The sequence below is a fragment of the Canis aureus genome, chromosome 32 (genome assembly GCF_053574225.1).
Source record: "Canis aureus isolate CA01 chromosome 32, VMU_Caureus_v.1.0, whole genome shotgun sequence".
Taxonomy (NCBI): domain Eukaryota; kingdom Metazoa; phylum Chordata; class Mammalia; order Carnivora; family Canidae; genus Canis; species Canis aureus.
The window spans coordinates 19,461,808-19,487,097 of record NC_135642.1 but is presented as its reverse complement, the minus strand read 5'-3'; the positions used below and the strand labels follow the sequence as shown (position 1 = coordinate 19,487,097).

The 25,290-nt window shown below is 38.2% G+C and overlaps 1 protein-coding gene across 3 annotated transcripts in view; it reads left to right on the top strand.

Annotated features, from left to right (window-relative positions):
• The window catches only part of FBN1 (fibrillin 1), a 222,924-nt gene that overhangs the window by 137,380 nt on the left and 60,254 nt on the right, over window positions 1–25,290 (top strand). For all 3 annotated transcript variants that reach the window (XM_077881022.1, XM_077881023.1, XM_077881024.1), the window contains exons 17-31: window positions 177–230; window positions 2,004–2,129; window positions 4,742–4,867; window positions 5,359–5,478; window positions 5,686–5,823; window positions 6,679–6,729; window positions 8,315–8,440; window positions 10,525–10,752; window positions 12,474–12,599; window positions 12,718–12,846; window positions 13,648–13,773; window positions 13,878–14,003; window positions 15,178–15,300; window positions 16,371–16,496; window positions 18,401–18,526. In XM_077881022.1, coding sequence (XP_077737148.1) covers window positions 177–230; window positions 2,004–2,129; window positions 4,742–4,867; window positions 5,359–5,478; window positions 5,686–5,823; window positions 6,679–6,729; window positions 8,315–8,440; window positions 10,525–10,752; window positions 12,474–12,599; window positions 12,718–12,846; window positions 13,648–13,773; window positions 13,878–14,003; window positions 15,178–15,300; window positions 16,371–16,496; window positions 18,401–18,526 — 1,851 coding nt within the window. The remainder of the gene's footprint in view (window positions 1–176; window positions 231–2,003; window positions 2,130–4,741; window positions 4,868–5,358; window positions 5,479–5,685; window positions 5,824–6,678; window positions 6,730–8,314; window positions 8,441–10,524; window positions 10,753–12,473; window positions 12,600–12,717; window positions 12,847–13,647; window positions 13,774–13,877; window positions 14,004–15,177; window positions 15,301–16,370; window positions 16,497–18,400; window positions 18,527–25,290) is intronic.

Below are 25,290 nucleotides of genomic sequence, written 5' to 3'. Positions count from 1 at the left end.
CCTTTCAAATGGGAGCCTGGGATACCAGTGACTCCCTTGGGAGATGCCTCCTTTTTCTGTTACCACTTTCTTTCGGTTCCACTCACTTAGGAGGAAATGATGTGTGCAAAGCCAAGCACAGGATCGACCTCTTCTACAAACAAAGGAATCATTTACTATCTGTTAATTTATTGCAGCGGAATATCAGGCACTCTGCAGCAGTGGGCCAGGAATGACATCAGCAGGCAGTGGTAAGGACTGGTTTGGAATTCACTTCCTTCAGCATGTGCAGAAGCAGCAGTGGTGGGCCCTCATCTGGGTTTCCAGTTGGTCCCTTTACATGCAGACTGAGGAGGTCTGACCTCTTCTCTGGTCATCACTGCATGATGTACCTGGAACACCTAGAAGCCCCCAGGGGCAGAGCAACTGTGGTACACTGGGTCCTGGGATTGCTGGGTTGAGGTGTGGGGCTTGATACTGAATAGTTGGGTGTTCTCCCAGGGTGATTGATGGGAGGACTGCAGATTAAATACAATGAGTGTGGTCTCTCATTCATGAGAAGAGACAGTCTGGTCCCCCTTTGGCTCTTCCACCATCAAGTGCAGTTCAGGGTTATGGGCTCAGTTGAATTATTAGACATTCACATTTGAATAATTTATTTACTATCAAGTGTTCAGTCAGTATAAGATGTCAATAGGGGGATCCCTGGGTGGCGCAGTGGTTTGGCGCCTGCCTTTGGCCCAGGGCGCGATCCTGGAGACCCGGGATCGAATCCCACATCGGGCTACCGGTGCATGGAGCCTGCTTCTCAATCTGCCTATGTCTCTGCCTCTCTCTCTCTCTCTCTGTGACTATCATAAATTAAAAAAAAAGATGTCAATAGGGAGCTATCTTATATTTTGTAGCAAGCAGAGATAGCAATTAACTGAGTGGGAAGAAGATGAAATATTTCAGTAGACGGGTTAGAACTAGAGAAATATCTGTACCATGAAAGAATTAAAGTTAAAAGGGAGAATTAGAATGAGGTTAAAAACAGGTGACAGGAAAGATGAAGGGATTATTTTATTAATATAAAACTAAATAGTTCAACTCAGGACAGGTCTGAAAAAAAGTAGACCGAATTGATTGTCCACTCATTCTCATGATTCATTTCATCATTATATGTGGACGAAGGTAGAGAGGAGATATTTGAGGGAAAGAGGAGTAGTAAAGAAATTTATAATGAATAAAGAGTGAGTGGGGAATAAATAAAGTTGTGATAGGGACCTGGAGAAGGAAAAACATGTCAACCTTGACTTATAGAAGATTTGAGACTAGCCATTCACTGATTGTCATCTGCATCACTCTTGACTAGAGAGCTCTCCTCAGTCTGTAGGCACACAGAAGAGGGAGGACTTAGCCTCATCTGGGCTGAGCAGCAGAGGGGTTTCCAGAACAGGTGATGTTTGAGTGTGCTTTGAACCAAAGAATAGGCCTGGTTCCAAACACTCCCCACAAAGAGCAAAAGGACATTGTATGTTCATGGAAGAACGAGAAATTTAAAGTAAATAGAGTTAATATTTTAACTTAATCTTGATTATTGAACCTACAAAAGTTTGAACCATGAGAGTGACACGGTCATCTTGTTTTTTAAGCTAAGTCTGATGGCACTGTGGAAGGTACACCAAAGAGGCTGGGCTGGTGGCAGGGAGACCAGCGGGAGGGACTGGGGCTCTGTGGTGATCCACTTTTCCATCTTGATGTTTGAGTCAGAAGACCAGGGGTTTTCCTTCAGCCTGATTAAAGATTGGTAATCTTGTAGTTTGAGCTCAAATGCCAAGTTCTTCTCTAGGACTGGTGGAAGGAAGATGTGAGTCAGAACATCTTGTAGTGAGAAACAGTGATCAAGTTTCCTCTTCAAAGTGAAACTTTATTTTCACTAGGTTCTAACGTTGTTACATTTATTGTAATGTTATTTTCTTTGGTAGTTCTTTGATGTTAAATTTAGAATGTTATTGATACTGAACTTTTTTCTGGTGGTGCAGATATAAATGAATGTGCGTTAGACCCGGATATCTGTCCAAACGGAATTTGTGAAAATCTCCGTGGGACCTACAAATGCATATGCAATTCAGGATATGAAGTGGATCCATCTGGGAAGAACTGTGTTGGTAAGAAGTTTTACCTGTTTCCTAAGACATCTCACACATCATGCATTGCTTCTTTGTTGCTTTGAGGAAACTGCTTTCAGTAGCTGAAGGGCCTGGGCAAATGGATGGCCTTGACTTTGGGTGTCAGCATGGCACATACATGCCTTGATTAACTAAAATTTACATACCTGAATCCTGATAATTTATAAGTAGTCATGTGTCATGTTCACTCCAAAAAAGAGAAGCTCCTTAGATGTATACAAAATACAGATTGTGAGCCATTTCTTATGTGTCTACAAAGATAGCCCTATTTTTACCGAGAGAAACAACTCTTTTCCCAACTACTTTATTAGATTTAATCAAAGAAAACCCAGTTTATTTTCAGTAATACCTGTTCTCTGTTAAGTTTAGCAAACACCATATATTTTTTAAAGATTTTATTTATTGGGACATCTGGGTGACTCAGCGGTTGAGGGTCTGCCTTCCACCCAGGGCATGATCCTGGAGTCCCAGGATCGAGTTCCACATTGGGTCCCTGCATGGAGCCTGCTTCTCCCTTTGCCTGTGTCTCTGCCTCTCTCTCTTTGTGTCTCTCATGAATGAATAAATAAAATCTTTTAAAAAGATTAATGTATATATTTATTTGAGAGAGAGAGAGAGGGAACAAGCAGGAGTGGTGGTGGTGATGGCAAGGGGGGTGGGGAACAGAGGGAAAGGGAGAAGCAGGCTCTCCACTGAGCAGTAAGTCCCATGATGCAGGTATCTATCGCAGAATTCCAGGATCATGACCTGAGCCCAAGGCAGATGCTTAGCCAATTGAGTCACCCAGGTGCCCCAAGAAAACACCACATTTTGATGCTCTAATAAAATCTTAATGAAAGTACCAGCCAATAACTATAAAAAAAACAAAAACAAAAACTTTGGGAATAAAATGGTCAATATGGGCACCATTTTTTTTTTTTAATTTTTTCCAGTTGCCTAGACTAGTATTTTCTGAAATCTACTATCTATTCTATGGTGCAGTGACATACTACTGCAGATTTCCTGAAGTTCAGCTTCTAACACCAGAATATTCAAATTTATGGGAATATGCCAGAGTATACCAAAAGCAAAATGTAAGATGGTGTATCTTTTTGATTTGAAAGCAAAACAAATTTTACATAAAAAATAGTTTCATGAAGTAGGGAGAAAATTAATCAGTTTTAATAAATATAAAAACGGGGCCTCAAATATACTTTTAACTCTCTAAAAGCCATTTAGGGTTTAGGTGTTAGAACTTAATCTCTCCTGCCATAAGTGGTATTTTAGTTGCAGGGTTTGAAAAGTACTGCCATACGGTAGTCAGTCATTGGAACATGTAATAATTCTGAGATGCTGCAGATTGAAATAAACACAAATGTCTTTGTTTTCATTCTTTCAACACATAATCGAGCAAGTATTAACTACTCCTCAGGTGCTGGACTCAACTATTGCCTAGACAGCCATAGTTGCTATATGTTCTGACTCAAGAAAAGAAAGTTCCTTCTCCTATTTGTCCCTGGGTAACAAGCAATTTTACTTGCCATGGCTCCTTACTTTACCATTGCAAATCTGGTGTTGAGGAGCTTGCCGAAATACTTAGATCCCTCCCAAGAGACTTGTTACCTCTGATTAGACAGACAATACTTTAACCTTAAAAGGATTAAGATTAAATTACATCATATAGAACTTCATTCCTTTGGACAGGGAAAAATGGCCATGTCAATTAAATATTTTGAAAAAGTTTACTATTTTGAACTATTAAAACATGACCATCTCTGATATATCCATGAGTTTTCCTCTGTCTTCTTGTCATCGTGCAATTCTTTTCAAAGCTCCTCCAACCTAATTGTGTATTTCTGTCTCCTTTCAGGAATCTTTGTACACCAGAAAGTACTCTAGTTCGTTATAGTCCTTTTAATGTATTACAGAAGGCCTCATTCACATTTGATTCTTTTATACTTTACCATTTCTTCTTTTTCTTTTCTTTTTTTCATAGCTTCTTCTCCTACAAAATTCTGTGTTTCTATGGACATTGTGAGATCAGTATTAAAACAATATGTGCACCTTTACTCTAGACTCTATGTGTGGCTCTGTGTACAAAGACTCTATGTGTTTCTCTGTCTGTATACAAAGAAAAGAGAATGATTCTAGAGATAGAATGGAGAGGAAAGATAACTCTAGATGTCCTGAAACAAACCCTCTATCGCTTTGCCCCTTCTGGCTCTCTGAACACCTGAGTCATTTCTGCAGGTCACCTATGCTCACATGTTCCTGCCTTCTCTTCTTCCCTGTACTTCCACTATTCACCATAAATAATTTTTCTTTTTGTCTTCTGTCGAACTGCTTGAAGGACAGAACATGGCGAGAATACAGTCCCTCTTGTACAATGTAGAGTTCTAGAATTTTGCAGGTTGAAGTAAAGAGGTTCAATAGGTTGAACTCCTATTTTCCTCAAATTAGGTTAGTTAGGCAAAAACCAATGTTAGAGGAATTTTGCCTCTTTGCTTGAGTTAATCATATCATTGGACCTTAAATACTTAACCTAAAAAAGCATGAGAAGTTGCGTGCAAGGGAATGTGCTCCACTTAAGTTCGTGTTTATTGGTTTTCCAGATATTAATGAATGTGTATTGAACAGTCTGCTTTGTGATAATGGACAATGTAGAAACACTCCTGGAAGTTTTGTCTGTACCTGTCCCAAGGGATTTATCTACAAACCTGACCTAAAAACCTGTGAAGGTAATCTGTGTTTTTATTCTTACACTGTGTACTTTATTGTCTTTCAGTATGCCAGTGAAAAACCATGAGAATAAGTTAGAGTCACCTCTATTTTAGACAATTACGTCATTGTAATTGAGATTCTGTGGTCCTAAATGACACCTGTATGCACTTTGTAGGCTACTGATGGTACTTACTTACAGTTGCCATTTTATTTGCCATCATTTAAAAGATGAAGAAAATATCACACTAAAGTTAGTAATTTGGATATCACATCTAATGTTTGCTCCAGATTTTCTGAATAAAAAGATTCAGCTGTATGCCAGATTCTGTGCTTAAGAGATATGCTCAATCATTATTTTTTGACATTCCATCTAGTCTAGAAAAGAACTTCCTAGGTCAGCTTTACTATCTAATAAAGAATATATGGTAGCAATTGAGGCCAGAGTTTAAATATTCTTTCATGCCCAAGACTACTCTTTAGCAGTAATGTGGAGCTGTTTTTGTTTTAGACATCGACGAATGTGAATCAAGTCCTTGCATTAATGGAGTCTGCAAGAACAGCCCGGGCTCTTTTATTTGTGAATGTTCTTCCGAAAGTACCCTGGATCCAACAAAAACCATCTGCATAGGTATTTATCCTGCTGATCAGCATTGTATTTAATGTTCACTTTTAGTGCAAAAGAGTTTATTGCAAAGAATTTAAATATGGATGAACAAAATTGTAAATGACCACTATCACTTGTTTCACATGTCATTCATGCTGTAATTCCAATGCACATTTGCTTTTTTTATATAGATTCTGTTATCTATTAACGTCATCTCCCACCTCCCTGCAGAAACCATCAAGGGCACTTGCTGGCAGACTGTCATCGATGGGCGGTGTGAGATCAACATCAATGGAGCTACCTTAAAGTCCCAGTGCTGTTCCTCTCTTGGTGCTGCCTGGGGGAGCCCTTGTACCCTATGCCAAGTCGGTAAGAGAGTTGGACCCATTCCACTGGTCACTTGCTTAGAAACTGGAAACCCAGTACTTTGTTCATTTAGATATACCTAGGAATTCTAGATTTAGTTCTTATGACCTCTGTGAAACGTATTGCTGAAGAGGAAATTAAGAGAAGTGTCAAGGACAGTAATTTTGTGTGATTTGGTGATTGGGTTATTTTCTACCACCCGCACTGTAATGTGGTTACTTAGTGTTGCTTTCCTAGATCAGGAATTCCAATGGGTTCTCTTGGAAACTCATAATTAGGGGTCTTGAGGTTTTTACAGGCACAGATTATCTTCCAAAAAATGTATTGATGTTCTTTACATTCAGGACTTAACTTCTAAATCTGTTGCAAAGCTGAGGTCTGAGATCCTTGCTGATGATTTTATTGATTCAGTGTTCAGATATATAAATGTGTGGATTTAAATAATGTGAATGCTGCATGGCGGGAGATCTTCGAATTCTAAAGTTTATTTTCCGTGTTCATGTTCTAGGAGTCATATATTGTGATTCCTGTTTTAGAGCTGATAGCAAAAAAGAAGTCTAGCCAAGTTCCTTCTTAGTCATCACCTTAGCATGATCTTTAGGGGATCTTTGGGTCTTTCAGGACCTCTCAGAGGAATTGAGCTTAATTCAAGGAGACATTTCATCCTCTTCCTCCTCCTCCTTCTTCTTCATCTATGCAATCTCAGAAACACTTTGTTATCTTAGACTTATTCATAGCAACAAAATCTAATTCATGCCCAGGTCCTCTTTTGGATTTCTTATACTATGTGATAAAGAGTCAGGATATTGTTATCTCAAATTTGTTTTTTGTTTTTGTTTTTGTTTGTTTGCTTTACAGATCCCATATGTGGCAAGGGCTACTCAAGAATTAAAGGAACACAGTGTGAAGGTATATTTATGCCTATTTATAAACCATAAATTTCTGTGTGCCTGAAGAATGCTTGTGTGAACTTGGACTGGATAAAGTTGTCATGTAACTTCCCAGTGAGAAATATGCAGCAGAGAGGAAAATAATGAGAACTGCAGAACATAACAGATGTTAATTTCACAAGCATATATATGCTGTTGCCAGTGTTGGATCACTCTGGCCACAGGGCAGGGTGACTGAGAATGGTTTAGGCTGACCATGGTTTTGAGTGACTTCACTTTCAAAATACTATCAGGAAGAGAAAAATGGAAGTTTTCGATGAGGCTATAAAATTTGCATTTTTTTTCTTGGTTTGTCCTGGTGTGTGTGTGTTTGTTTGTTTCATGGTCATGGATGACCTTTAGAAGGACATACTCTATTGTCTCTTTTTTGAAAGCTTACATGGATTCTCTCCAGTTTATTGTGATTCTTTCTCACGGAGTCCCAGATAGACGTAGGTCAGGGTGACTAACACAACCTGACATGACATGGCAGCTGAAAAATTTTAAAAACAGCAATTAGTCCCATATGTGGAATGAAATGAAGTTTTTTTTTTCCCTGCTAAAATAAAGAGAAACACTACAACCCCCACCCAAAGTTTTGTTCCAAATGATGACTGAATCCTTTGGCCTTTCTCTGGTCCAGACCCACTGTTAATAACTTATCTGACCTCAGCAGCACATTTTGGTGTACAAGTGGCCAGAACAAAAAAACCCAAAAAGGTAAATTTCCCACTTCCCACTTATCTCTCTCACAAGGAAAGACTTAAAATATTTTTTTTATACCATCCCCAGCTTAAAAAGTTATTTTTTCTGAACAGAGACACAGTATGGCATTGGGAAGTGCTTTTCTTTGAATTAACTTGATGGTGAGTATTTATCCAAATTATGTGCAGGGAACACACTACTTTCTATTAAACAAACTGGGAAGGACTGGTACATTTGAGATGTTTGGGTAAATGGTGAATGAATGAACATGAGCATCTTTTGACTCTCCCTAACTCAAGCTGGGACCACCAAGGCTTAGACAGAACAGTCTGAGACTGTTGCTGAGCTAGAACTAGTCATACACTTTCTGGGGACATCTCAACATTTCTTAAAAGACATTCTCTTGACTGACCCCACATATTTATTTCTCAGTGGGATTTTTGTCTTCAAGCGATTTCTTCTTTGCTAGTTTGAAAGATGAGATTTCTGTTTCTCTATCTATTTTGGATATCTGATCTCATAAAGCTAGTTATGTGGCTCCTGGGGGCCTTACCTGAGATGTCCATAGTACCCAGAGCTGTCCCCAAGAACTCACACCAATTCCCAGCCTCTATAATTAAAAAATTACTCCCTCAGACTAATGGAGAAACTCCTATCTTTAGTAAAAGGTGGACTCAGTCTGGTTGCAATTCAAAGTTCCTAGAAATTCTACATGAACTATTTGGAGACAAACTAGTTTTATGAACTTATTTGGTTCAAAATGACCTTTTCTGTTGTGAGAATAATTATGACTCCATGAATGAAATAAAGTAGAATGATGTTATACAGATATTTTAACTTTATTTTTTTTTCCTTCATAGATATAAATGAGTGTGAAGTATTTCCAGGAGTATGCAAAAATGGTGTATGTGTTAACTCTGAGGGATCATTTAAATGTCAGTGTCCCAATGGGATGACTTTGGATGCCACAGGAAGGATCTGCCTAGGTAAATCCTGAACTCATTACTTTTCTAATGGTCATTTCTTAAAGATTTAAAAACTCAGTTAATAAGATAAAGCTGAATATTTGGTTCCAAGTACAGAAACACACATCCCAAATTCAGCATTTCCATTAGGATTCATAGTGGTTTCCTTGATAAATAGCCTTCCTCCTCAAGCTCTTCATTTATTCTTTATAAAAAGAGGCTGGAACATGTTAGTGAAGAGAAACTTTAGTTTCTTACTGATGTGTAACTATTCCTTAAATCATTATCATCACAATCATTATTCCAGAACTCTTAAACCTGCCTCTATATGCCACCAACTATATGGTATAAAGTGAATGGTGGGAAGAACAATTTTGCTTGATTAGAAACTGTAACCCATACCCACTAGGCATGTCCTGTCATTGACCAGATGGACAAGTCATCTCAGGAAACCCTTGCGGGTGTGAGTGAAGAGTACCAGATTCCTCAATAGTGAACCTGAAGGTGCCCAGGCCACTGTCACTTCTAATCATGGTGGGATTCTTCATGCCAACTGTTAGAGCCCAAGTGGCATTGATATCGAAGAGACTGGACTCTGAGTTCTCAGAAAGTTGTCCTGTGCGTTCTTAGTGGCAGGAGGTCTGAGATCCCACAGTATGTGTGTGGCATCTGGCAAACTTATTCTGAAGCTACTTCAAGGCTTCTGACTGCCAGGAATATGTCTCTTGGATCACTTGTTTTTGAGTCCATGGCTCAGGTACATTGTATATCTGAAACCATATTCTCTGAAGGTCATCCTGAGTGAAGGACCACCATAGATGGTTTAAAAGAGTGGTATGAGGTTAAGGGATTTGGATCATGTATGAATCAGAACTAACAAACCTTTAAACGTAGAGCTTTATATGGCTTATAAACATAAGCAATATGGAATAGAAAAGCTGGAATCCAGAGGCTAGAGTCTTTTCATGGCCGTGGATGTCAGTTAATCTCATTTTGAGTCTGCTTTTTTGTGTAGGAGGAATTGACACTTAATGAGAGCCTTCTTTCAGGTTCTTCAGTTCAAAGATGTTTCAGTGTTTAATTTAGAAATCATTTAAAAAGTATCCGTACATCATATTGGAGACAACCTGAATGTAAATTTGCCCAGAAGGCTTCAGAAGCTTTCTAACATTAAAGAAAGTTCAGGCACATAGGTGAATGATTAATGACCACATTGTGAAGGAGAGAGGGAAGATAATGCCTAAGGTTTCAATTACACTTTACAGTTTCTAGATACACAGTCTCATCTGAGCTTCATAGAACGCTTTCAGAGATGGGTGCAACATCATTTTATGGATGTGGAAATTCAGGGTCAAGGTTAATAATTTCTAAAACAAGCAACTTCTTAGTTGCAGAACAGCACTACATTCCAGATATCTTGACATCTGGTATATCACTTCTCTTCCTCACAATTCCACAAAATTGGGGTTGGGGCTGGATGTATCCCATGTGTACCCAGAAGAATATACATGTAAGCACATGTAGAGGTGAAAGAAATACTTGAGAAGAGGAGTGAATGACTTTGCTTTGTTGATTTTCCTCTTCAATATTGAGTAGGGCAGTTTCATTTTGGAATTTAACATTACACTTCTCCAAAAAAGAAATGGATGTCAGGGAAAAGTGTGGGAGCTAGTTTAGATGTTCTCCACTGATAAAGAGTTCAGTTTCTTTTTAGCTAGAGAGGAGATTCCAAGGCATTATGGAATGCATCGTATTGGTAGTAAGCATGTCTTACAGAGAAAACATCTCCCAAAAGAGCACTGTGGGATTTCTCAGAATACTGTTCTTTATGTAGAATTATCAGAAAAGGCCTAAAATTGAAAGGAAAGTTTCCAGAAATAGGAGGTGCAAATAAATATGAGCTGCCAAAGAAAAGAAAGTATTTTATTAGGTGGGAATATTCATCAGAAAGCCTGGACTCCTTTTGAGGAAAATAATTAATTCCAGCCAATAAGTACATAGCAAATTATTATGTGTATTGTACTTTGTCTAACACAACGGGTTGACAGTTTGGGGTGGTGAAAACAGGGTAGCTCTCCTTAGCCTCCCTGTGTTCCGTCTGGCAGATATCCGCCTGGAAACCTGCTTCCTGAGGTATGAGGATGAGGAATGCACTCTGCCCGTTGCTGGCCGCCACCGCATGGACGCCTGTTGCTGCTCCGTTGGGGCAGCCTGGGGTACTGAGGAATGCGAGGAGTGTCCTGTGAGAAACACGCCTGAGTACGAGGAGCTCTGTCCCAGAGGGCCCGGATTCGCCACAAAAGAAATTACCAATGGAAAACCTTTCTTCAAAGGTACGATGGTTTCAGTGGCTGGTTGCTCTTCTTTTTAAACCAGCAGGATGTTCTGCAAAGAGGAGAATAACAGTGAATATCATCAATGTGGTCATCCCCTGGTCATCTCTGCAGACATTCCTCACTTTCTGAGTTACATTCAGCAAATGTTCACTCTGGAGCGGGTTTTCTTTTCCCACCTTTCAGGACTTCCTGAGGTTACTTGCCCCCCCGCCCCCCCCACCCCCCACCCCCGCCTATTAACCATTTATGAAGTGTTAAAGTAGATTTTAAAACTACCCTAAGCCAAATATCAACAAAAAGGAAATTTTCTTGGGGAATTTTTATTCTGTCTGCTAAAGCCATAAAACTTGACCTCTTCCCTGATTATTTAATCCAGGTCACTGCAGTTCACCTGAGTATACCGTAGTGGAGGTGAATGGCATGACAGACCCAGGGGCAGATCCTCTTTGTCCAAAAACAGTGAAAGTCATTCTTATGGCAAGCACATTTCAGTGACTTATGATATTTCAAACATTATTTCAGTTTATTATGCTATAATCTAAAATTTGTATAAAAAATGAGAAGTTATAGATCTAATTCCAAAATTGATTTAACTTTTTATGCACAAGGATACAGAACTTGTTTACTTTAGCATGTGGAAAAATCATGACTGGTTTCCCAGAATTCCAATTTTTCAGAGAGGCCCAGCGTTTGTTCCTGGTATAGATTTTTGTCTTGGTTGCCATTGTGTCTGGGCCTAGTTATTATACTTCATAACTAAATCGACTTATAAAAATGGGAAATGAGTATATGAATATTGCTTAATTATCCTTATATAAATGTGTAAAAATAACTTTTAGTACTGAGTGTTTAATCCAAGAAGCCCTAGGGGTTGAAATTCACTCTAGAGAGACAGTTTCTAGATGATCCTCTTAAATGTCTCCTAAGTAAATTCAAAGGAATTTGAATGATTTGCTTCCAAAGGCTGTGGCACTGCATTGCCACAGAAAGACATGTTCTTGAAATTTAATCTGCTAGTTCTGTCTTTCATGACATTTTATAGAAATGAACTTTGTATTTCTTGAGCTTTAGGTCTTGCTTTAGAAAGGCTCCTGAAGGAGATCTTTCACCCATTATATATACAGTCTCCTACTGTACAAGAAACTCTTTTCATTATATTAATGAAACCTTAATATTAATTGAGAAAATATTTTTAAATTATATACACATTTGAGAAAATATTTTAATAGCATACACTTATTTACAAATCATTTCAATTATAAATAACATCTTTTTTTGAAATTCTTATATTGTAGACGCATCCAAGAAAGCATACACGGATATCTCATTTCACTATACTCTTGGTTGGTTGCCACGGACATTTTTTTTGTCAGTCATCTACTGTGTGCTTTGGGAATAGATGCTAGTGGCTTAGAATATTTATTCATTCATTTGGCAAATACTTAAGTATTTGGTATATATCAGGCAGTGTGCTGGGCTCTAGAAGTCCGAATAAACACACCGTCTACTTCCCTAATAAACTTTCTAAAATGTAGAAGTTTAAAAGTCTAGAAATGTTTACAAAGTCATAGTTCTCATGGATCATCACACATTCTTTAAAATGCATATTGCCAAGACCTTAAATCAAGACCTTTCAACTCTCTGGGTTTAAAATAGAGGCATTGAGAACTCCTAACAGGATGCTTAGGAACTTTCTGCATGTTTTATTTTTCTTGAAGATATCAACGAATGCAAGATGATTCCCAGCCTCTGTACCCACGGCAAATGCAGAAACACCATTGGCAGCTTTAAGTGCAGGTGTGACAGTGGCTTTGCTCTTGACTCTGAAGAAAGGAATTGCACAGGTCAGTGAAGGGCTTCCCTTTGCAGAATGCCCTTTAGAACTCTTCACCTTTACCACATTGCCACAAGAATGAAAGCTCTCCTGTTACTCATGTGTTGCCACTTACTGCTTGCATTCAGACATCGATGAATGCCGAATCTCCCCTGACCTCTGCGGCCGAGGCCAGTGCGTGAACACCCCAGGGGACTTCGAATGCAAGTGTGACGAAGGCTATGAAAGCGGATTCATGATGATGAAGAACTGCATGGGTAAGTGTGTGACCATCTGATCCTATTACACAGGTAATAAGGGATTCCCCGAAGCTTTGATGACTCAGAGCCTCCCTCCCAGCTTCTCCCTGCCCACCCCCCAACCCCCCTGCATGGGTCTCCTGACCAGTGTGTCTGGAATCAGTCTGTGGCAGAGGGAGACTGACGTGTGGAAAGCATGAGGGACTTCTTGCCATGGGTTGGCGGGTGGCCTAGGACATTAGTTATGGGTCCCAGAGAAGTGAGTTTAACACCTGGAAGAGACACCCCAGGGAAGAGAAACGATTCGAGCATTAGCTATATTCAAAGTGACATTATAGGGTTTCTATCCAATATTTCTAGAAAAAGAGCTTGATTAAGCTGGCTGCATTAGATTAGGTTCCCTAGAGAGAAGCCTGAGAAGGGGATTTTTTTTTTTTTTTTTTTTTTTTTTTTTTAAAGAGAAGCTGTAGAGAAGTGAAGGAAGGAAGTTAGGGCAGGGGAAAAGGCCTCTTAGCCTTAACCTGATCCCACTGAGCGCTCTGGAATGTGAATGGTATCAAACAATTGTCCTGCTTTTAGGCAAAACCAGACTGCATACTCCCTTGTCTGCCACGGGCAGCTGCCAACATTTGAGGGGGATGTAATTCTCACCTCTCAAGCATTTCTGAATGAGGTGGACAGCAGTTCTCCAAGAAGGGAGCCTGTGAGGCCTAGCAGCCAGGACTCCCAGCGACCCTGATGCACTGAGGAGTGCCCTGGCTTGGGGTCCTGAGCAGGACACCACCACCATCTTCAACTTGGGTCATTGTCATTTTGCAGATATTGATGAGTGTCAGAGAGATCCTCTCCTGTGCCGGGGTGGCGTTTGCCTCAACACTGAGGGAAGTTACCGCTGTGAGTGTCCTCCTGGTCATCAGCTCTCTCCCAACATCTCAGCATGTATAGGTAAGGAGGAAGACTTTCAGACCACATATTTGTGTCTCAACCCACATCTCTGCCACAGTCAGAAGCTTCTGGCTGGGTGTTTGCTATTTTTATTTTCTAAACAGACATCAACGAGTGTGAACTGAGTGCGAACCTCTGCCCTAATGGCCGTTGTGTGAACCTCATCGGGAAGTATCAGTGTGCTTGCAACCCTGGCTATCATTCAACTCCTGACAGGCTGTTTTGTGTGGGTAAGTTCTCTCTTTTATTTTATACTTTATTTTATTTAGTCTCTTTCTAGAAACACTCCAGTAATGTTCTGAGTTCTGTTTTCATCACTAGTTACTTTTACTTAATCTCTCTTGTTTTCTGTAAGTAAAATTCTTTTCATAGTGGCTCACAGTCTTTGGATCTCACCTCCCTTGTCTGTTTAAAGAACCATTTAAATGAAGGCTATGAAATGTTTTCGCTCTAACAAGTCAAATTTGAGCCATGCTGCTTTGAATACTGAACGATAGCACATGCTTTGTTTATGCACGTGCATACCCAGGCAAATCAGCAAGCAAGTACTAACCACTTGCAATAAATGAAGCATGGGTTCTGTGAGAAACACAAAAAAACAGAGGGTACAGCGTCTGCCCTTAGGTGGTTTAGATCAGCTGTGAGATTTCAAAGATTAATTATTGGCAAGAAGACCATGTTCTCTTCATTCCTTACATTGAAATGGAGGCCAGGTCTGGCACTCCTTAAAGATGGGGTTTTGTGGGACAAGCATTTTGCTTTGTGGCTGGCCCTCTGTAGGTTTAGTTGTGCTCGGAAGAGTGGCACAGAAAACCCTCTGGGTTTATTGTGTCCAAAGTCAAAGTGAAACTTTGTGAAAACTGCCAGTTTTTGCCTGGTTTGGGGTGTACATCATGTGGAACTGCCAAGTCTCACATGGTTTCCACCCAAAGCCATAAATCAGCCCAAATTTTTCTGAATCATGGCCCAGGACAACTCAGAATTCCAAATCAGGTTCTTGAAAAGGATCAGAATCTCAGCCAATCAAACTGAATGTCAAGTTTATAACTGAATATGTGACCCAGAGAATTTCATCCACGTGCCTATTATCATAACTGGGGTTGTGCGTTTAGCCCTACCTGGCATGTGGCACCCCATGTATCATGTAACTGATTATTCACCTAACTCCCCAGCTGCAACATAAGCATTATGAAGGTAGGTATAGGTCTGTCTCATTCATGATTAGATTCTTATCTGTAGCATGTAGTAGGTTTGCACTTTATATTTGTTGAAGGAATTGAATGATGCAATGATTTCCAGTTGCCTGAGGATGTTTTTGTTTTGTCGTGTTGTGCTTTGGAAACTTGAAATGCATGCCATGATCATAGACACAAAGAAAGGTGATATTCTTTTTCTTTTTCTTAGACATCGACGAATGCAGCATAATGAATGGTGGTTGTGAGACCTTCTGTACAAACTCTGAAGGCAGCTATGAATGTAGCTGTCAGCCAGGATTTGCACTAATGCCCGACCAGAGGTCATGCACTGGTGAGTAGGTTTTAGCCTCCCGTGAAATACCTCAGTAGCCTAGAGAGGTTCAGGGCCCAGACTGGAGTCAGACAACCCTGAGTTCAAAATTTTGTTTGTCACACATTTTAACTATGCATCCTTAATAAAGATCCTTAGCATCAGTTTCCTCATCTCTAAGATGAGGTTCAGATTGCCTGTGTGGGGGAATGCATACAGCACTTTGCACAGTTCCTGGCACGTAGAGTAAGATATAATTTTGAAGAATCTGATCTTTTGACTTACTTCAGAGCTACTCTAGGTGTGCTCCTTGGACCAGCCGCATCAGCATCACCCAAGGATATGTTAGAAATGCAAAATCTTAGGTCCCACTCAGACCTACTGATTCAGAAACTTCTGGGGATAGATCCCAATAATCTATTTTCACAAGTTCTCCAAGTGATACAGATACGTGCTAAAACTTGAGAACTGTTGCTCTAATTCACACCTCTTGTTGTATCATGCTGGGCTGGAAGAGTCATGTCTCCAAACTAGAGATGAGAATGGAGGTTGATGATACAGGTTTTCATTTTGGTTTTGGCTAAGAAGAGAACTTGGGTTTGGATATCAAAATTACTTTATCAGATCTAGGAAAATCTCCAAAAAAAACTTTAGATGTAAATTGACCAAAAAAAGTTAAATGTTGAAAATAAATATTTTTAACCAAAAGTACATGTAAGTAGATATGCTTGTTTTAAGCAAGTTTCACCTTTACAATATCAGTAAACCAGAAGATAATCAACTTTAGGCATTGAAATATGACAATGAAAAAATAAAATTTAATCATTGTTAAATGATAAGTTCATGTCAGGGATAAAATTGCTAGTTAAATGATGGATTTCTAATAAGGTGTAGAGATTGATCCTAAATAATATGCTATAAATCTTGAAAATGGATCTCTCCTTTTTCACCCAGGATAAATTGATGGGATAATTTAACCCTTCGTCTGGATTTGAAGCAAATAGGCTGTTTATTTGACTTGAGTTAGTTAACTTTTTCACCACTTATTAATAGAACTAGTGTTAACAACATGTTGGTTTTCTTCTCCACAGACATTGATGAGTGTGAAGATAACCCCAATATCTGTGACGGCGGTCAGTGTACAAACATTCCCGGGGAGTACAGGTGCTTGTGTTATGATGGATTCATGGCATCTGAAGACATGAAGACTTGTGTAGGTGAGCAAAGAACACAGAATTTCCCATTTTGTCTGGTTATTCACAAGCATGGTTAAATTACATAAACATTAGTTTGGGAAGTTGATAAATGGATCCTATCGGAAAAGTAAGGATATTTAGGGACATATTACTAATGTTCCAAGACCAACATTCCAAAGAGCAACTTTCTTGTGACTGTGATATGATGTTCTTATCAGATATGTTATATGGACTGAGTTGACCATTGGTCATTCCACGTGGACATTTATTTTATGTCTGCGCGCTATTTCTGTCCACTTAACCCTAGGCCTTTAAAATCTTTTACTAAAGGCAAGCAAAATTTATTTCTGACAAGAATGAAGAAAACTCTAGAATTGATCGTATTGATGTATTCTATTGCTGTGTTTTCAAATTTCTCACACTTTTTTCTGCAGTATATAATCCCATTCAGTATCATTGTAATCTCAGACATTTTAATTTTCATCTCTAAAAATTTGATTTGGGTTATTTTTCACATCTCCCCCGGGAGCGATGTGAAAGTTAAATCATTCCTCTAACTTTTTGAGCCCATGAAATAGAATTGTAGTAACTGCTCTAATATCCTAATTCCATCATCTGTGTCAGTTCTGGGTCATTTCAGTAAATTGACTTTCTTCCTCATTATGGGTCACATTTTCCTGCCTCATTGAATGGCTGGTAATTTTTGACTGGATGCCAGACATTATAAATTTTGACTTGCTAGTTGCTAGATGTTTTAAATCCTGAGAAATATTCTTGGGCTTTATTCTGGAACCCAGGTAAGTTATTTGGAAACAGAAGGATCCTTTAAAGTCTTGCTTTTATGCCTTTAAGCAGCAGTTACTTAGAGGCTTATTTTGCCCCATTACTGAGGCAAGACCCTTCTGAATTATGAGATTTTCCAGTCTGACGAGTAGGAATAGGCACAATTCCAGGCTTTCTGTGAGCTCTGATGATTGTTCCCTCTAATTCTTTTGAGTGGTACTTCCCCTAGCTTTGAGCAGTTTCCTTACATGAGTGCATTGATCACTACTTATCTGAATACATGACGGGGCTCTCTCTCTATGCAGCTTTCTTCTGTCCTTTACTCTGCCCTGTGAACTCTGGCTGCCTTGGTCTTCCGGGACTTCCAGTGTTATCCCCTCAACTCTAGGACACCACTCAGCTCCATCTCCCCTATGTCATGGCCTTAAAACTGTCCCTACACCATAACCTGGGACATTCCTAGAACTCACCTAGCTTGTTTTCTTTCTGTCAGGCATGACAGTCTTCTGTTGCCTCTGTTGTCCTTTTGCTGGTGTTTTCACATGGGAAAATAAATTCTGTGTCTATTACTCCATCTTGGCAAGAAGCGAGAGTCTAGAATTGAAAATATTTAAATTCTGTCACATTTATATCTTTAGAAAACCTTTACTGAATATTTATGAAGTCCTATAAATTAAAGTGAAGTCATAAAAAAATAATTCGTAATTTGGGGAAGACGTCAAGTTTATAACTATCTGCACCAAGACTACCAGTTCATCTATCCTTTATTTTAAATATTGGAAACTAAAATGTTGGCAGCTGGAGACTGAATTAAATTTTGTATCTTACAACAGAATATGCTGTCTTTAAAGTTTCCTAGACTGTCGCATAAACAGACTCAATACGCAGTCTTGAGTCAATCAGTTTATTTGATTACCTCCTGCTTATGGCCCAGATAAGGAGGCAGTCTACCTGGTTAGCCTGCAGTATAGAAAGCAAGTGTGAACTGCTTGTGAACCTGTAAATATACTCTTTTTTTTTTTTTTTTATGAAAACACTTCACCTTTTGTAATTTATTTGTCATAGTTGTTTTATCTCAGGAAAAATGTTTTCAATGATATAAACACATGACTGTATGTATTAATAATATCTGTATTTTACAGATGTCAATGAATGTGACCTAAATCCAAATATCTGCCTAAGTGGAACCTGTGAAAACACAAAAGGCTCGTTTATTTGCCACTGTGATATGGGATATTCAGGCAAAAAAGGAAAAACTGGCTGTACAGGTATGTTTTTTCAATTTGAACAATAAAACGTTTGATGGTTAAAAGACTATTACCAGAGGAATACAAGTTTTAAAACTGCTAACATTTTAATTGCTTTGTAAAGCATTTTATTTATTTATTTATTTATTTTTCTTTTTTTTTTTTTGTAAAGCATTTTATATAACATTTTTCATTGACTTAGCTTGCCCTTCTTTGAAACTTGTCATATTTTAGATTAGATCTATGCTGAAGCTTTTTTCTTTACCCATAAAAAAGGGCATATTGGATGAATTCTCACTATAACTAACACCATAAATATCACATTTTATGAGGTTAAATATCACATTTTTATATCAAAGTAGTTAATATGCTAATTACCGTACATTCCTATCCCTTTTTTAAAGCAAGCCTCCCTTGTCAGCATTTCATTTGAGGGTTTATAGTTAAGGTTTTTAAAGAAACATCCTACAATTCATATTTTTCATCAATTCTCATCAGTCTTCCAGTTCCTTAAATTAGCATGCTTTTGATATATTAAGTTGCTTTAGCCTAAATAATTCCTGGGACTTAGCAAACTTTATGAGGTGATAATTAAACCATTTGTAATTTTGTTTGTCTCATACCAGTAATCCATAAAAAAATCTTTTCACAACATTTGTAGAAGATTATTTTATTAAACATCAAATTAAAGAAGTCACTCTGTGTGGATGATATTGTTATTAAGCATTTAGTTGGTGTTTTCAAATTTGAGGCGATGGTGATAAGTATGTGGAATAATATAATAAAGTTTTACTATAGTTACTTGTAGTAATATAACAGATTATGGGATATAACATAATTTAAAACATAATGGAGATCATGGTGAGCTTGATTAGGTAATGGCATAATTTCTTTACAAATAACAGACTATAATTCCAAAAGCCAGTTTGGCCAGCCCTTGTGATTTGAAACGAACATTAAAATATTTGCAGATTGGCAATGTGGTAAATGTCCTTTCTTAATTATATCAACATTTTTCAAGAAAGTTTGCAAGGATATTTATTATCATTCCAAACTGTCCAATAATGCTAAGTTTCAAATTTATAGATATACAAGATAATGCCAATAATATTACTATTGGTTAAAAAATGACAAATTCTAGCCAAATTACAAAAAGAAGTATGAAGCTAGAATGCCTTCATGCTCACTATGTTCCTCAATCTTCCTATGAAGCAGGGTCAGCAGTCCATTCTAATAAGTGGCACAGTGTTTAAAATCTCATCTGTTGCTCTCTGGGATACAATATGTCTGTGGTTCATGTTTTATTGTAAGCTCTCAGGATAAGTATAGGACTTGAGGTAAGGGGTGGTGTTCTGGCACTAATGAAGGGGAAGATAAGATTGTTTCATATTGCATTTTACCTGATACAGGCTAATACCATTGTTTGGTTCAGTTAAACTCATGAAATTCGTCCCAGAGAACCAAGAGGCTTACAGAGGGAGAAGTTAATCTAATGGGACCATCAGTCTTCATTCCCTATAAGAAAAGGATCTCTAGAACTTTATGCTCCAAATCAGAGGCATGAGCAGAGGCTGATTATTTTAGGCCTTTCACCCTAAAGAAAGCTTAAATTCTCATACAATATTAATATCATTTTAGGTAAATGAGATATATATATAATGCCTTTGGCACAATATTTGGTATATAGTAGCTGGTTAATAAATAGTAGCCAGTGTCATTGTAAAATGAGACCTGCAGGCACAGTATCGAGAAGCCATTTTAAAGACATAACTTCTAGTTCAGCAAAATTTTATAGTACTATTTACTGATACATGCTTGAAATCAGTTTAAGAAGGGAACTCTTCCTTGGTATTCTAAAAGGCTTGTTTTTTATAATTGAGTTTGCACTGTGGTGATGAGAGCCATGTACTCTATATTAGATGACACACCAGTTTTACATTAAGAACAGCAGTCTTTTGGTAAATCTCATGAACAGAAACTTAGATTTGAGGTCCAAGAAATACTCTATTCTTTCCTAAGGCCAACATCCCCTTACTTTTAAATTGTAGCCTAAAATGACTTTTCAATTTCACAGAACCCAGCCAGCACTGTAGGGAGAAAACTGGAGTTTCACAGCCTCTTTGATATCACAGCAGCAGGACATGTGATATTCTCACGTGAAGTAGTAGAACTCTAGATTTTATTGTTAGTTCTTCCACTGATTCATGAGCTTGAACAGCTTATCAGGGTGCTCTGTAGTTATGCAAGTGTTCCTCTTAGGTAAGCACCCCTGCAGTGAAGTATGGAAAGAGGGGATGCATGAGGAAGGGAAAAAAAGAGGTCCTCTGTAAATACTTTAATTCATCCAAATGTATCACATTTGATTGGAAATGACGTACACAAACAGGAATTGGCAGCAAGTTTGGTATACTTAAAAACAAGTTTTAAAAAATCTGAGCCAAAATGTATTTTTAATACCATGTAACTAGGGCTCTTTTAGCCTGCTTTTAGTTTAAAATTAGTGTCACTCCCAGCTTAGAATATCATCAAGTTTCCCTGGTGATAGTCATGTTAAAGACAAGTGTTTATAATGTCCCAGGCAACTAATGTAAATAGAGATACGTATCTTGCCTAATGGGATAAGCAAACCACACCACAAATAACAGTGAAGAACAAACCTGGAACAATGTTTTTGATGATGATATGTAAATATATTTTTGTACATATGTAATATGTATACAGAATACAATGTGTATACTCATATATAATATATATGTATATGTGTATATATGTATATATATACACATATATATATATGAGTATCCTATAAAGGAATTATAAAAATATGTATGCTATTTCATAGAGAACTTTGTTTCATGAGAACTCAAAAAATGTCCTCTGGGTTCCATTACAGCTTTGTCTAAATATTTCAGCTTCCTTGTCATTACTGATTGTTTCCATTTTAACAAATAAACATGTTTTTTTCTCCCAATCACTTTAGCAGTGCTCCGAATCCACCCACTGACTTACATTCCCAGCCCACACAGATGTTAAGGGCTTCTTTTTTTCTCCTTAAGCTTTGTTCATGGGTATGCTGAGGAGAACATTCAATTTAATGGAAGGAGAATGTACATTTGCTTAAGATCTAGAACACAGCTTTTCTGTCCTTAGCTTATGGGGGCTGGATTACAGTGTTTCCAGTCTGTGGACCACATGCAAGGCTTCTGCTGCTCATTCCACATATTTGTAATTAGACAACAAATTGGAAGATGGAGAACTAGGTTGCTGCTACGTACCATCTCTGTGGGTCCTGGCTTTCACAAACTCACTTGTAAGAACCTACCTTCCATCATGTGCTCACTCAGTTTAGGTTAGTGAGAAAGAATGCCATTAAAATCAGAATTGTTTTCAGTTAAAATAGCAGCATAGCTGGGTAATGCCGTTTCTCAAACTCTCGGCTGCTTTTCACATGAGAAATGTTACTCATAGGTCTTAGTCCATGACAGAGAATCATATACTCCAAACCATCAGGACTCAGGGAGAATTTGTACCCATTTACTTCCAGCTTCTTATCACTGCTAATTGTCCTCTACTGGCTGTCAGCCTGTGAAAACTCCGTGGGTGTTCAGTTAAACAGTCTTGGCTCAAATTTGGATCCAAATTGAGAAATCCAAGCCTTCATGTTTGGACTCTCCATTTATTCTAATGTCCTCTTCCCCAATGCCCAGTCAACGAGATCTCCCAGTGTGCCAGCTCTGCCATGATTGATGCCCAGATGACAGGAAGGCAGGTGTGTGGGGGTAATACAGCCTCTCCTTATATGACTGGCAGAAGAGGCCAGAGCAGCTCAGAGCACAAGCCTTTACTTGAATGTCAGTGGGACACACCCAGAACCTGTACTGGTGTCTGCTCAGACCACACCCTTGCCTGTCAAGACAGCCATGCAAGTAGGACCTTTGGGTCTTTGTGAGGGAACTTTGGTGGGGTTAAGGAGGTTGCAGTGTCAGCCCTAAATTTGAATTTCCTTGCTTTTTTTGGCTTGGCCTTATTCTTAATCTTTAAAAAGGAATTTTCTGTCTGGAGCAAACTTGTGGGGGAAAGAGAACATTTGTACAGAAAGAGATGTTCTTGGCAAGCATGTGCTATGTTTCCTTCACACTATTGAAGAGTAGATGTTTGAATACAGCATTTTGTTTGCTTGTTTTCCTTATGGCTCAGTTTCCCCTTCTGTTTGCTTTTATAATCAAGTGCAGTCTTAGGCCCAAGTCTGCCATGGAAATAATTAATAAATAATAATTTGCAATAGTATGCATGCACATATACACACATGCAAAGAGCTTTTACTCAAAGATGCCTCTACATCTTATGACCAACTCTTTCTAATTCATTTATTACATATTAAGAGTAAATAATTGAGATGATGACTTAAATATTCATAAAATAAAGAATTGAATATTGTCTCCTGAGTATCATCTCCTAGTACCCTAAAGCCTATGATACATGGCTTCTTGCCAATGGAATTTCTTTTCACCTTGAGAACATTGCAGGAAAACTACATGTATTTTCTTGAATTAGAAATTTATATTGTCAAAAAATAAAAAAAGAAATTAAGAAAAGAAATTTATATTGGCATATTATTAATGATTTAAAAATGGAAGGAGACTCCTTTTAAAAGAAATCTTAATTGTATGATTAAATGTGAAAGCTAAAATAATCCATATGAAAATCAGAATATCTTTGGTCATTTGAAAATTGGAAAGAAAACAATTCAGAATTACCGGATTGACAGGTTACAGTCATCTCTGAAAATTGTATTAGTAGAAAAGATTAGTGAAAATTTCTACAAGTCTGTTAATACCAAGATTTTAAAAACTCCATAAAGTGGTACTTAGAATAAAGTCTTTATGTGACTAAAGAAATCAGCACGATTAGGCTGTTGTGGCCCAAGAGAAAGAGTGCCAAGCAGCAGACAGGGAAAATGAGTTCTGACAGACTTAGAAATGAGTTCTGCTACTTATTGACCTTGGGGCCCTAGAAAGTCCCCATGTGCTTGGGGACTATGGTATCCTCCTCTGAGCAATTGAGAATTAGGAAAGTCAAATTCTGAGTTTTTTTCCAATCAGAAAATTTCTTGACTTTATAACATTTAGTAGCTTCAGTGCTTAGGCAAGGGAAGCTCATTGTTTCTACTTAACTCAGAGATCAGGACAAATAAAGGAGGGAAATGAAGATAGGACTCTGCAAAAGTGGTCCTTAACTCTGAGGGGAGTGATTACCTGAGGAAGAAGAAGTGTTGATGGTCCTGCTTGGGAGCCCATGAGGTCAGGCTTACTTTTCTTGAATTTCCGTGCATACTTACCACTATTATCCCTGGGCTGGCCTTCCTCCTCATTTCCTTGGAATGTGCCGTGCTCAATTATTCAGTTGGTTAAAGCTTCCAGTCACAAGTCTAAAGCTGCTTGGTATGTGCCTCCCTTGACCTGCTTTAATAACTCAATAGATTCATGTGGCTGCCAAAGCTACATTAAAATTCACCCATACAATACATTATAATTGTAAGAACTTTCTTCAGGCGTGTTTTCATTTTATGATTATTAGTGATGTTATGAAGTATTTCCATAGGAAAAATGTCATTCTTTTATTTCATGTTTGCTCTAGAAGTTATGAAGAAGCCAAATATCCCAAGACCATTTCAGGGCTTCAGATGGAACATTTGGCAAGCAGTGTGTTTCCAAACACTTTCAAATCATTTAATTGGGCTTCTTAAGTAAACAAAAGGGTAAACACAAGTTGCATGCCTGGTTTCTTTTTCATACCACTTTTCAAATGATCACTGAAAATTCTTGCAACATTTCACATGCCAAAATGATCATTCTTGACCTAAGTTTTGTGTTAGACAGTGGTTTCCATGTAGAGTCATTGTACCCATGCTTAAGAGTTCTTGTTCGTAGTTAATGAAAAAGTTATTATAAGGTGAAGTCCCTGTCTTTCATTATGGATTCATTTTGGGCAATAAAGATTCTGGCACCAATTTCAATTCTGATCACCAGCAGGGTGTCTTAAAATTCAACTCAATTCTGACAACAATATCTACCTGAAGACAGTGAAAGACTTCACAGGTTAAGGGCTCAGTTACGCAAGACTGTCTTCATTTCAGATGCCAGTCACAAGTCTAGGTTGTTACCTGGGCTTTTGAATGGCTATTAATCCTATAAATTAGAGGTTCCCACCACCTCTCTATCCCATCACAGAATGCAGGAAACCAGTTTCCTTGTTAGATTACTAGTTTATTATAAATGGATAAACTCAGAACCAACCAGAAGGAAGGGATGCATAGGGCAAGACATGGGGCAGGGGTATTTAGCTTCAAGGCTTTCTCTAAGCAAGACATTCTTTCTGAATCTCCATATGTTCACCAATCCAGAAGCTCTCTAAACCCATCTTTTTGAGTTTTATGGAAGCTTCATTACATAGATGTGATTAATCAAATCATTGGTCATTGGCTAGTGATTCAACCCCCAACCTCTCTCCCATGGAGGTCAGGGTGGTAGAACTGAAAGTTCTAACCCTCTAATCACATGGTTCATTCTCCTGGCAACAAACCCCATTTTTAGGTGAAGTCCAAAATTACCTCATTAATCTTACAAAAGACACCTTTGTGCTTTCATCACTTAGGTAATTCCAAGGGTTTTAGGAGCTCTATTCCAGAATCAAGGACAAAGACCAAATGTTTATTTATTTTTATAAGTTACAATAACACAGAAAACAAAACATTTCACTTTATATTTTATGGCGCTTTTATGTTA